Here is a 13,931-nt window from a genome sequence, read left to right as displayed (position 1 = left end):
CACCTTTGCCCTCAGTTTTCCATCTGTGTTGTGGTCATAGAAAGCAAACTCCAGGTCCAGCTTTGGTGAGTGTGGAACAAGTTCATGTACATAGAACATGCAGTGGTGATGGGGTATATTTGAGAAAACTGTCCCTGTTGTCCCTGGTAATTGTCCAGTCTAAATGGGCTATAACATCTGGGAAACTGCTCATGGTTGCCCCCATATGCACACACACAAAGTCAAAATTACACCACAGAAACTCACACTAGACCCCCCCAAACCCCCATGCATGCAAAGCCTGCACAACCTAAAGAGACCACAGACAAAACCACAGACTGTAGTAACAAGGGCAGATTCCCTTCAGAGAAACCATTTCATTGTCACCATGATGCTTTGTCCAGGATGTCCCCAGCTGAACGTTTTCTGGAAGTTCCTTATTTCACCTCTGTTTTACCCTCGGATGTGGGATTAGCACAGAATACCTACCGTTTTCACTTTCTCTGGAGTTCCCCTGGAATTGCAAAAAAGAAAACACTATGAGGATCCTATGATGTTGAGTAGCATCTTCTCAGGTATTTGTGATTTTATGAGAACTGATAGGAAGCATTCGTAAAGTCAAAGGCCCCGTAAATAAACATGGAAAATACATTAGGAATGGCTGATGGATATGACTTTCCAGACCGTTTTGATGGGAGTTACAAAAGTTCAAATCCAAGCAGAATACTGGTGCTGAGGCACAAGCCCACTACCATATGCTATATAACCTGGTGCTTCAATTTCTAATGCCTTCTTTATCAGGGCTCTTTTGGTAAGAGAACCCTTCCAAATATCCTTTCCCCTGACCAGTGGGTGATATCTATAATTCACACCATCATGTATTATGATATTTACTCAATTGAAAAGGACAAATAAGAGAAAGGAATATTTCTGTCTTAGACCAAAACAGATGACCTTACCTCAACATTAGGTGGAACCACTTCATCCTCCCTGTCACGAAGAGGGTCCTCCACCAGGTCTTCCAGGGGAGCTAGGGGGACACAGAGTAACAGTCAGTACAGTGGGGTGTGGCTGATATTATTCAGGGATCTTTGCCTGACCCAGACAGGGGCTTACAATGTGCAGGTCCGGGTGGTCAGGAAACATGGACTGTGGAGTTACCCAGACACACTTCATGGAAGAAGGAGACCAAAGAGAGGAAATCATGGGCATCAGAAATAGGACCCTTGGCTTTGTAGTTAAGGAGAGTCTAAATCAATGTGAAATAGCTCACGAACAAGTGGTACTAAAATGTACAATATGATACAGTGATATGGCTCCAACTCTTATCTGACCCATTCTGAAATCCAGCAAAATTGCTGGAATCTCATTGACATCATGAGCTACTGCTTCGCCCTCACAGATCTTTGTTGACTTTGAGTTTCTCATCTGTTCTACAGGATTTTTAAAAATTTTCAACAAGTTAACATCTACAAACATAAAATTTGCCAGTTTACTCATTTTTATCTATACAATTAATTTGCTGTCATCAATTAATTACATGTCCAATGTTGTGTTACCATCCCATCAAACATTCAATTCCAAAATTTTCTCATTACCTGAAACAGAAACTGTAGCCATTAACCAATAAGCCTAATCTCCTATCTCCCTAGCCCCTGGTAATAAAGTCTAATCTCCTTTTCTTTCTCTGAGCTTTCTTTTTCTTATATTTCAAATAAGTACATCGATACACTGTCTTTCTTTCATATCTTCCTTATTTCCTCAGTATAGTGTTTTTAAGTATCATGCATATAGTAGGGTGCATCAGAACTTCTTTACTTTGTGTGGCCCATTCTATGGATATGCTTTTTTTCTTTTTTTCTTTTCTTTTTTTTTTTTTTTACTGATTCCCATTTTGATGGACACTTGGGTGGTTTGAAACTTTTGGCCATTCTGAATGCTGCTGCCAAAAACACTGAGTTTTCAAATACCTATTTGTGTCCCCCTTTTAAGTTAAATTCTTTTTATATATAGACCTAGTTGTTAGATTGCTGGCCCTATGGTAATCCTGTGTTTTTCTCAATGAGGGATTGCCAAACTATTTCCCAATGTGGCTGATCCATTTTACCTTCCTTCCACCAATGTATGGATGGGCCTTCCAGTTGATTCACAGCCTCACTTATATTTGTTTTTTTCATTTTATTTTCTCTTAAAAACGTTAGCTACCCTACTGGATATAAGGGGCACCTCATCGTGGTTTTGACTGGCATTTCACTGAGGATTAATTATATTGAGTATCATTTCTTGTGCTTATTATCAATTTGCATATATTCTTTCAAGATACATCTACTCAAGACTCAGCTAGTTTCCAACCCAGGAGTCCACACTCCAAGTTTACCTGCTTTGCTTAACAACAGCCACATTATTTATGTATCATCTCCCTTTTGAATGAATCTGACAAAGCTGGCAAAGATCCCATTGTTGACAGCCTAAGTGTAATGCCTGTTCTTCTGAATGAATGAGTTCCCTGACTGTTAACAGAGACCCAGTCAAGTGAGATGAACAGCAATTACAAATGATAGTGGTCTTATTTATTATGAAGTCCTTTGTCCCAAAATGCATAAAAATATCACTTTGGATTATTTTTTACCTTAATTATAAGTGTCTCAATTGATATATTTGCCAAGTCATGGAATGAACCACAAGTTAACTTTGAACAGAGTTCTGAGTGAAGAATTAGGAGACCTTTATAGTGACCCCAATTTTGGCAGCATCTAAATGGGAATATGTTTCTTTGCTGTGCTGTATGTGTGTTTGTGTGGGGTGGAGTGGAGAAAGGAGGGATGGAGAAAGGATTGGGAGAGGACTGTTTAGAGAGGTATAATAAGACACTGACCAATATTTTATCAGGGAGTGCTCCTGTGCAGTGCCTACACGATGACTGAAACAGTGATTAAGGCATCTAGGAAACGGGTAATTTTCAAATGACACTTGAAGCAAATGACAAAATAATTTTATGTGTAAGACACTAAGTGTTTATCATAAAGTTCCAATTCTTTGAGTAATTCTCAAAGAAAGAAAAATGAAAAAGTATCAGAAGAAAATGTAAATACCAAAGCATCTGCAACAAAGTTTTCATGAACTCAAAAGGGGAAAAGAAATAAAATTAAACCTCCCCAGAAACATGAAACATTTTCCTAGCCAGAGAGCACATTGATGTAGAAATAGGCATGTAATACCATTCCCAAGCTCCCTTATCCAACCGGCTAGTGTCCCTGTAAAATGAGAAGGGACACAGAAAGAAACAGTAAAGGGAGAAGGCTATAGGAATGTGGAGGCAGAGGCTGGACTCATGCAGCTACATGCCATGGATCACCAAAGATTGCCATCCTCCACCAAAAGAGAGGGAAAGCCAAAGGAGAACTCTTCCCTTAGGGCCTCCAGAGGGAGCATGGTGCTGTGACACATTGATTCCAGACTTCTGCACTCCAGAGCTGTAGAAGAACACATTTCTAGGTCTTATTCTTTCTGTTTGCTATTATGTGGCCAAGATTTTGGTACTTTGTATGGCAGCCCTGCAAAATGAATATAGTACCCTTCATGATATGGAAGGCTCCATACAAATGACCATCACTGCTGATTCACAGCCAGTTTCTTTCAACTAATAATTGACACATGCAGGGACATGAGTGGTCTGCACATCTCAGGACGATCTCAATGACTGCCATAGAAAGCAGTGCTTCAAGCAGGGGTGCTGCTGTGGGCTCTAGAGACATCTGGACACTTTAGGCCTTTCAGCCAAACTCAGGAAATCGGCACCACATGGGTGGGCCTTACCTTAGAATATATGATAGCCAATCTCCCCGGTGTATCAGAGTTAGGCTCATTTCCTACACACGGTTTTTCTGCCCATATATTTGAACCTATACTTATCACTATATCCATTAGATGTATGTCCCAGAGACTTAAATCTGCAGTGTGTTCATATGCCACTGGAGCCCTGAATCTCAGCAGGGTTGCAGCCAACACCTACTCTCCAGTTCCTCAGATTCACCCAGGATAAGTAACAAAAGAAGGATGATGGACAACACCCATCCCAAAAGACAGAGAATATCTAGCACTGCAAGCAACAGTGTTTCCTCCATCTACCCCATAGGAGCTAAAACCCATCTTAATCAGAAGTAGCGTGGGCATAAGCATTCCGAAATCCTCAAGATTGAGGAATGAACACACATAAGAGGAAAATGTAAATATGGACCAAAGTAGATTTATTATTACTCTAGGACTAGAAGTCCTTTCCACATTGATGGAAAGACAGTGATCACCGCAGTTTCTGTGGGGAAGCACAGGGAAGAATAGGTGTAACATGGGGCATTTTTGGCATATTGGAATTGTTCCACATGGCACTGCAATGACAGATACAGGCCAGAATACATTTTGTCAAAACCTGTAAAATTGTGCAGGGCATAGTGTAAACGGTAATGCAAACTATAGACCATGGTTAGTAACAATGCTTCCATATTTGCTCATCAATTGTAAAAATATATCACAATAATGAAATGTGTTGTTAAATGTGTAAAATGTGAGCAGATGAGGTGGGGTATATGGGAATCCCTATATTTACAAATAACTTTCATGTAATCTAAAACTTCTTTAAAAATGAAGAACATGTGAGTACTATAGGTAAAGCCCTTAGAAAAGTTGTGGTAGAGTGTCACTTGCACATGAATTTTCAATTAGTAAATCTGAAAGGATGTGCAAAAATTTAACAGTTGGTACTTAACGACAGAACCTAGAGGAGTATAGAAAATGGAGGGAAAGTCAATCAAATTTCAATATACAGTTTTTTATATATTTTTAATTGTCTACAAGTACATTATTTTTTGCTGTTATCTTATGCAAAAAGCCTACTCTCCGAAATTCTTGAATACAACAATGATTTCCCTTTTTTTTTTTTTTTTTTTTTTTAACGTATTTGGAAATCCAGGGAGTGCAGAGTGCTGAGTTCTGTTTGTTATCTTTGATGTCTGGGCCTCAATGGGAAGTCTCACTGGCTGCACACAACTCGGAAACATGTGGGTAAACATCACCCATGTCTGTGTTCAGAAACAATATTTTGATGTGAAGCCTCTGTGAGACCTCTCCATGTATCTATTAAGGCAACACCCCACTTCCCAGTACCAAATCTGGCTAGTTTCCTAGTGTTTCCATAATAAATTGCCACAAATTGGGTGGCAATTGAGAACAGAAACTTATTCCCTCACAGATCTAGGGACAAAAACTCCAAAATTATCGTGTCCGTAGCACCACTCTGTCTCTCTGAGGAGCCTAGCCAGGAATCATTCCTTGACTCTTCCGGCTTCAGGTGGCTCCAGGTGCCCTGGCTTATGGCAGCACAACTCCAGTCTCTTCTTCCATCTTCACATGGCCTCCTCCTCCCAGTGTCGGTCCATCTTCACACAGCTTTCTCCTCTGTCTCTTACCTTCTTATACGTGCTCTAGTCATAGAATATTAACACCCACCCTTAATTCAATAGACCTCATCTTAATCACATCTGCAAATACATTATTTCCAAATGAGCCCACCACACACAGTTACCAAGGATTTCTGAATGTAATTTGTGGGACACAATAAAACACCTGAATTTTTGTCATGGGAGTTACATGACAATATGCCTTTGTCAAAATGCACAGAGGGGTAGACAGGAAGCATGATTCTCCAAAACAATGTACTGGTACTGTCCCTTTAATTATACACACATCCATAATAATGAGAGTGGTCAACAGGGGAAACAGTGCTGGGTCTGCACTGGGAGGATGGCAGGGAAACATGTTGGAACTTTTTGTACTCTCTGCACAATTTTTATGTGAATCTAAAACTCCTCTAACAATTTATATCATTCTTATAACAATCTCACAGCACTTTTTTGAAGTCAACTCTTTCAGCTAAAGTTCATAAATAGATTAATGACCAAACATTGCCTTGAAATGCTGTTTACCAGTAAACACAAACCAACTTTTGTCAGTGCCTCTTTCATTATGTGGTTGTGGTGCTATCTACTAACACGATTAATAAAGTTGTGACTTGACCCAGTGGTTAGGGCGTCCCTCTACCACATGGGAGGTCCGGGGTTCAAACCCCGGGCCTCCTTGACCCGTGTGGAGCTGGCCCATGCGCAGTGCTGATGCGTGCAAGGAGTGCCGTGCCACGCAGAGGTGTCCCCCGCATAGGGCAGCCCCACGCACAAGGAGTGCGTCCTGTAAGGAGAGCCGTCCAGCGCGAAAGAAAGCAGCCTGCCCAGGAATGGCGCTGCACACACGGAGAGCTGACACAACAAGATGGCACAACAAAAAAAAACACAGATTCCCATGCTGCTGACAACAACAGTAGCAGACAAAGAAGAAGACGCAGAAAATAGACATAGAGAACAGACAACTGGGGTGGGGGGAAGGGGAGAGAAATTAATAAATCAGTAAATCTTAAAAAAAGAGAAAAAGAACCTTACAAGGTATATTTAAAAAAATAATAATAAAGTTGTCAAACATTAATTTTAAAAAAGATGGCATCTTGGCCTTTGTATAGGTTTTCCCTCAGTAGGGGACACTACATAAACTACAGGCAACATTACTGAGGCAATGCAATGATTGCAATTCCACTGTACCTTCCAAAGAAGAAGAGTTGCTTGGGGATGTTTGATGTCCCTTCCTCTTCCTTGGCCACATGGTGATTTTGCGACGTCTGACAGACTGGGAATGGCGGGCAGTAGACTTTTTGGATTGAGTAGCACATTTTCTCTTTTTATACTTGAGACATGAACCTGGGAAACGCATGCACAATAGAAATATCAGTTGACATGTTATTGACAGTTGAGCATAGGAAATCTTCAATGAATTATTTAGAGTTCAAACTATCATCCTCTTATTAAGGAGCTTCCCAGAAGACCCCATTGGGTCTAATTTTGGTTTCAAAAGATGTTGTAGTTTTGTGTTGTTCACTTTAGAAACTCAACAGACAGATGTGGGATGCCCTTATGTAGATGAGTCAGCATAGGAAAGCAGCAAAGCACAGTGACCAATGTGTGCTAATGTCTGATCATCTGGGTTCAAATACCATTTAGAGGCCACCCAAGCCAGGTTATAGCTTGTAAATTTTCTGGGTTCAGTTTTCAGCACTGTCATTTGAAAACTTTAATAAGATCTACTTAATCGTGCATATTATGAAACTGAAAATGAGTAAATGCAAGCAAATCCTTAAGAAAAATGCCCAATATGTCATAAAAGACTTAGAAGAGTTCAATTGTTAAAGGTTGGGAGGAATAAGCAAGTATTCTACTAGTGCTTTGCTCCAGAGAGGGTGGCTTGCCCTGAGCCTTGATGGCTCAGGACAGGGGAGGCGTGACACTGACTTTCAGCCCTACATGGGTGTGATGCTTTAGAGCTCCTGGAGAACATGTGCAATGTCCTGTCACCCCCAAACGAGTCCTGTGTGTTCACAACATTGCTGAGTGAAGGATTTGGGTCAGGAAATGTAAGCGCTACCCCAACTTGGCAAATTCCAGGGGTTCCAAGTTCCCTCCCCGGAGCTGTGGACAAAGGCCAGCCAAGTACTTGATTCCAGGGAAGAGAATGACTCAAATCCTCACCCTACTGTCTGCCTAAAAGTTAATTCTCTGATGCAGAACATGACTCAGTTTCCCCCAAATGGAGTTCCTCTGAAGGACCAGGGAATCTTGTGGACATCCTACCCCAAACTATTCACACTGTCAGCTGCCTTGTACAAGACTTCCTGGGGGTCAGCTAACCACTCCTGATGACCAGTCATCAGCTTGGCTACCACAGTGGCTCAGAACCCAGGATTTTCACAAATAACTGCCCAGGGTAGCTCTGCAAAGCACTAGCTCCCTTCAACCAGTGAAGCCTGAATAAGCAGTGAGGAAGGAGAGAGTCCCATCCCTAGACATAGCTTAGAATCCCCATCTAGGGATTTCCTCAGCAACCCAGGCCTGTATTCCTTTGGGTCCCACACTCTGATCAATTAAGGGATTTCCTTTTTACTCCCTCTCCCAGGCTGCCCTCAGAAACCTGCATCCTCTGCTATCATCCCACAGAAATCCTGCCAGGAAATCCCAGGTACTTTCCTTTGTAATCTCTGGTCCAAAATGCAGATGTTTTCCATGCATTTCAGCACGTGTATTCAGAAGAATGTTCTCTGTAATTTCCCTTTCCCATCTTTGTCTTTCTGGAGTTCGGTATCAAGATTCTCTTGATTTGATGAAAGAGTGTCCCTCTATATCTATTCTTTGCAAGTGTGTTCTGCTTTGGCATGATGTCTTTATGAATATTGTGTGGTAAACATAGGAAGCCACTGGGACCTGGAGATTACTTTGTGGGCACGCTAACTTTTTGTATTTCTTTTTTCTAAACATTAATGCTTATTTTAATGATTGTGAAGTACACAAATGCACTTCACAGGGCTTGGTGGTTCATATAAGCACACGTGTTGTGAACACCCTGACCTACACTCAGAATGTGTCCAGCCCCTGGCAGCCTAACGTTTGCTACTTCCTGTCAGTAGCCCCCAGCAATTACCACTATTCTGACCGTGATTGCCGTAATTTAGAGTTCTCTCTTTTTCACACCCTATCAATGGAAGCACACAGTATAAACTCTTTTGAGTATGGCTGGATGTTATATCTGAATATTGTGGGAATTCCAAGCTGTTGCTGTGTGAATCAACGTTCGCTGTTTGGAATGCCAAGTAATTATATCACATTAGGACATTGCACAATAAGTGTATTCCTTCTACATTTTATACACTGTATTGTTTCCCTGAATGACTACTCAGGATCTAACTGTTGCAAATGAGTCTTTGCAGGCCTTTCTGTGGACATCGCATTCATGCCTCATTCATGGCCCTTAGATTATATAGAACAAGGACAGGGACTGCTGGGTCACAGGTGCACATGCCTCTAATCCATACCAGAACACTGTTTTCCAGGTGAATGTAACAACGCCCTCCCCACAGCATCATGGGTGAATTTCTCCATGTGTGCACCCATTCTTGGTCTTCATCTTTATACCCAGGTCATTCTGGCACATTTAAGAGGCATCCAGAGTGTCCAGGATACAATTATCCCTTCTATACATCAATGCAATTGACATATATTGTATAGGTGACACCTTCTGCAAAAGAACCTGTACTGTGGATGATTTGACAGGAGACAAATATCAAAACATTTTAGTTCTCCCTTTTTTTTTTTTGCCTTTTAATATCTTGGAGAATGAGGTATTCAAGTTAAGATTTTCATTCCATTTGTTTCCCGGCAAAAATATGAAATGAAAACACCTATCTGTACTTTGAATATATTTTTGTCATACAGGGTATAGTCTTATAAGTAACACTACAAACAAACCATGCAAAGAAATCAATTCTGTGATGTACTTCAAAATCTGGCAAAAGTTTTCTATGAAGATAGACAGGTCACTAACGCAAAAGACTGTTAAAAGGAATCCTTCCATTTAAGTTAAGCATTTATTTTATTTATATAGTCATGCTTCATAACCACTGAAGCACCTTAAAAGTCTTAAGTGAGTTGTTATGAAAAAAAAAAAAAAACCTAGAGAAAATCAATATTTGCTATAAAACAGAAAGAAGTGAGTCTTTAGAGACAACAATGATTACAGGAGGGAATGAAAGAAGGAGGAAGGAAGGCAGGGAGGGAGGGAGGGAGGAAGGGAGGAAGGAAGGCAGGGAGGGAGGGAGGGAGGGAGGGAGGGAGGGAGGGAGGGAGGGAAAAGTTCAGGAAAAAATGAGAAAAAGATTCCTTGGATTTCCAGCTCAGGATTCCTAAAGTGTCTTACAAATGGTAAATCTACAAATGCATAAATAGTAATGTGTTCATTATGACACAACCTGCATCCCATAACACCATCTGTTTTGAAGCACAGCTTAACCACCTTTAAAACCATTTCACCTTCTGCAGGTCCATTTATGCTGCCTCTCCATTTGTTGTCCCTTTTATGGAAGTTTACAGTTTATTTAGGGTCTGGAATTTTGAGTTCTGGGCACAGTATTTTGTGTATTTATTCAGTAATCTGTTGATATATAGGAAATCCAATTTTGAAATTTAAAATGTTGAAATCCTAACATTTAAGGTTACTCTTTTTGCTATTGTGTTTTCCTTCTCAAAAAAAATTTTTTTATATTTATAGAAGTTGTAGATTATGAAAATGTTACATAATAACAAGTTCCTCTTTTATTCCTTGTGTGTATTCATGAGTGAGCTGGTGCGTGATCTGTGATGGCACTAAGCAGCCCACACTGGAGAATTCATTAAGGAGATAGGCATGGGTTGAGCACAGAGGATCTCTAACCAGGCACACAAGACAGTTCAATAAGGGTGACCTGGGCTAACAACCAAGGGAAATTTTGAGTTCTTACCTTCTGCTGTACACACAACTCATGGCTTGCAAGACTGGCACATTTCTTGGGCTACTGGCATTAATGTTAGCAAATACACTAGAAGAATCTCCCGATTTTAATCAGATACTGGCCAGGTAATGATGAGTGACCCAAATCTAAGAGATATTGACTTTGTTTCCCTACATAGTGACTTTGAACTCTCAGATATGTGACTGGACAAATGCATGTGAAATTAGCAGTACGGTAATTTGAGAGGTAATCTGGGTTATGTGACACTGGCAAAATCTTATAATGATGAGCAGTGGTTGAAAACTCGGTAGGCTTGAAAACTTTCAAGTACATGCATGGATGCCAATGTTGTCCAAATTTCCCATGTACAGTGTTTGATATCTCCATGTCTGAGCTTTAGATGCAGGTTCAGTTTCAAAATTGGAGCCTCATGCCTGGGTACAGAACTTGGCTCTAAATCTTAGGCTCTAGTGAGACTGTTGACATAGGTCTCTGTGCCTCTGCATTCCAGCTGAGGTGTCAGTATTTTAAACACATGCGTGACATATGGCTGTGATGAGGATTTAATAAGTTACTGTATGTAAACTGTGCACTGGCCAGAAGGAATCATTTTCTTGGTAGAGTTGACAATGTTGATTTACCCGTGTAAACAGGAACACTGCCTAGTATGAATAAATACAAGCACACAGACATACACACATTCAGATTCACAGTTACACAACACAGACTTACTCATTGACAGGCCTCAACTACAATCAATACTAATCCACACTACCCAAGGGCAACCCAGCTGCTTCCAGAAACATGATCAAAGTTGAAGAAACATGATCAAGGTTCTTTCCCTTGAGATCAGTTTTTCTCACACCATCCCCAATTCTCACTCCCACAAGGAACTGGGAATTATCCCAATTATCCCCACGTAAGCCATCATGGAAAGCCCACCTATTCATCTAGATTTCTATTATTTTCTATCCCCAGCCATTCAGTGATTCCAGAATACACACCTTGTTCTCTTGTTCTTGAGGCTACCTGTAATGGAGGAAAAGAAAGCATGTGAGAGTCAGATTAGGCTGGGTATCGTTTACACAGGTCTTTTGCTCTCTTAGTTGCTATAGAAAACCAGGTGGGGATCCACTCTTAAGTCAAAGAACAAAAAAGCAAAGTAGAGGACACCATTAGAAAAGGTGCAGACCCTCCCAGAATGTATTTCCTTCTATTCCTTTTTGGCAGACAATTACAAAATTATTAATCTAAGGAGAAAAAAATGCCACTAAGGCAGGGGGTCTTCTACATAGTGTCTCCCAACTGACACCACCGATGTTGAAGGCCCTCTGGCACCAGCTGTCCGTTGGTAAGAGAGTCTACCCATTCCTGCTTACCCCCAAGTAGACAGTACCTAAATTCTATACTCTACATGATGAATTTTTCAAATCTGAATTTGATTGCAAAAGAAAGAAACCAAGAAACCAACACATTTATTTTAAATAAAGTCAACCCTACCTTTGTGTTAGATGGGTTCTCCTCATCTGCCCTGGCATTAGGGAGTTCCTCAGATGGGTCACCTGTGGGAGGTGGGAAGACACAGAGTAACTCTCAGTATATCAGGAATACTTCTCATGAATTATTCTGGGAACATTGCTTGACTCGTGATGCTTCTCTTTATGGATGTTGGTTATACCAAACCTGAACTGGGCTGCTACTGGGCCACCGACTGCATAAATGTTATTTCTCTTCTCATCTATATACATTATCTTTTTTCTCTGGGTGGGAAAGTGTCAAAGCACTTGCTTATCTATCAATGTCTATGAGTTCATTTTCCTATTTTTCTATCTATTGCTGTGTGTTGAAAGATATGCTGCTCATTAGGTGGTGGAGAAAAAAATTACAGTATTTCCCCCATACTTACCATTAGGGAGGGCAGTGGGTAAGTGAAAGCATCAATAAGTAAGTTTGTCAAATGAAAATTTTGGATAAACCCCAAGGATAAAAGGAAAGGTGCATATTGGTTCATTTACTGGCATTTAGAAACTCAGGTTCTTATAACTAGCTTTGGAAAACTAGTTATATGAATGGAAGCAATAGATTCCCTAAACATACTGAGTTATGTATGCATTTCAGGATGCTTAGAAATGGTAAAGCATGTTAAAAACCAACTTTAGTACACTTCGTCTTATGAAATGCCTCACTTCTGATGTCTAGCCATCCATTTTAACTCCAAATTCTGAAATAAATCATTTACTTGGCCCTTGCTGAGTTAAAAAACAGCGGCAAAACAGACATGGAGCTGAGGAGAAGATGGAAGGGTACAGAACATTAAAAGAAATACTAAATTTTTCTAATGGGGGATTCATTTTAAGGCAACCAGCTTGATAGAAGGATCTAAAATATGAACGAAGTAGTAAGAGACAAGTATAAAGCTCATCCGAAATGTTGTAGGATGAGTTAGAGAGGAGAAACTAGAAACGAATGAGGAGAATATTCTGTTGAAAAATCACTAGCCAAATTGAGGGGTAGTAGCTAGATTAAGTAAGTCAGTATGTTCACACCTCTTGAGCAGCAATTGAGATTTCCCATCTCTATGAGCCGTACGAACGAAGCTGGGAGCTTTTCCACCTGCCACCAACTTCAAATCTCTCTGGGCACAGAGTGACAGTTAGAACCGTGAGGCAGATGTGCATCATGAAGTAACCATGGCGACCAGTCATCACAGAATTTTCAGAGGGAATGCCTTCTCCATATTGCAAGGTCCAACTGCTGCTGTGCGGCCATTTTCCTTTGCCACCAGCAACGACTGGGTGTTCCTATTTCTCCACATCCTCTCCAGTACTTGTTATTTTCCATGTCTTAATAAGAGCCATTCTAGTGGGTATGTTATGATATCTCATTTTGGTTTTGAATTACATATCCATCATAGCAATGACAGTGAGCATCTTTTTATGTGCTTTCTTGCCATTTTTTACCCTTTGGAGCCATATCCAAGACTTTTGCCCATGTTTCAAAATGTATTTTCAGTTTCATTTTTTCACTGTTAGAAACATTTATTTTGATTCAGTCTACCATAAATAACTCAGGAGAGATTCCACTCAGCCTCAGATGCAATATTTTGTTTATTTTTCAGAGATATATACATCACACAAAATGTTCCATTAAAAAATGAAGGAGATTCCCATATGCCCCATTCCCCACAACCCCCATTTTCTCACATCAACAACTTCTTTCATTAGTGGTGTACATTCATTGCATTTGATGAATACAAATTTTGGAACATTGCTACACACATGGATTGTAGTTTACTTTGTAGTTTTCACTCTCTCCCAGTCCATTCAGTGGGTTATGGCAGGATATATAATGCCCTGCATCTGTGCCTGCAATATCATTCAGGCCAACTCCAAGTCCCCAAAACGCCCCCATAATATGCCTCCTTTTCCCTGTCACTGCCTTGGGCAACTCCAGTGGCCACTGTCTCCACATCAGTGATATAATTTCTTCCACTGCTAGAGCCACAATAATTCCGTAGTCGAATACCGGTAAGTCCACTCTA

At 40.5% G+C, this 13,931-nt stretch overlaps 2 protein-coding genes and 1 long non-coding RNA gene across 8 annotated transcripts in view; 2 read left to right on the top strand and 1 right to left on the bottom strand.

Annotated features, from left to right (window-relative positions):
- The window catches only part of LOC131274051 (protein IWS1 homolog), a 113,147-nt gene that overhangs the window by 11,586 nt on the left and 87,630 nt on the right, over positions 1-13,931 (bottom strand). For 3 of the 4 annotated variants that reach the window (XM_071208962.1, XM_071208961.1, XM_071208963.1), the window contains 5 exons: positions 11,891-11,952; positions 11,395-11,419; positions 6,621-6,776; positions 939-1,009; positions 469-493 (listed from right to left, as the gene is read on the bottom strand). In XM_071208962.1, coding sequence (XP_071065063.1) covers positions 469-493; positions 939-1,009; positions 6,621-6,776; positions 11,395-11,419; positions 11,891-11,952 — 339 coding nt within the window. Of the gene's footprint in view, positions 1-468; positions 494-938; positions 1,010-6,620; positions 6,777-11,394; positions 11,420-11,890; positions 11,953-12,936; positions 13,067-13,931 lie in introns of those variants that run through there. The other variant, XM_058279063.2, reaches the window with a different exon arrangement.
- The window catches only part of LOC131273793 (protein IWS1 homolog), a 119,928-nt gene that overhangs the window by 51,455 nt on the left and 54,542 nt on the right, over positions 1-13,931 (top strand). The gene's annotated exons all lie outside the window — the stretch shown is intronic.
- LOC131274054 (uncharacterized) overlaps positions 1-13,931 on the top strand; it is a 36,206-nt gene that overhangs the window by 13,677 nt on the left and 8,598 nt on the right. The window lies entirely within an intron of this gene.

The sequence above is a fragment of the Dasypus novemcinctus genome, chromosome 17 (assembly GCF_030445035.2).
Source record: "Dasypus novemcinctus isolate mDasNov1 chromosome 17, mDasNov1.1.hap2, whole genome shotgun sequence".
NCBI lineage: Eukaryota > Metazoa > Chordata > Mammalia > Cingulata > Dasypodidae > Dasypus > Dasypus novemcinctus.
The sequence above is the reverse complement of the archived record's forward strand: the minus strand, read 5'-3'. Positions and strand labels throughout refer to the sequence as shown.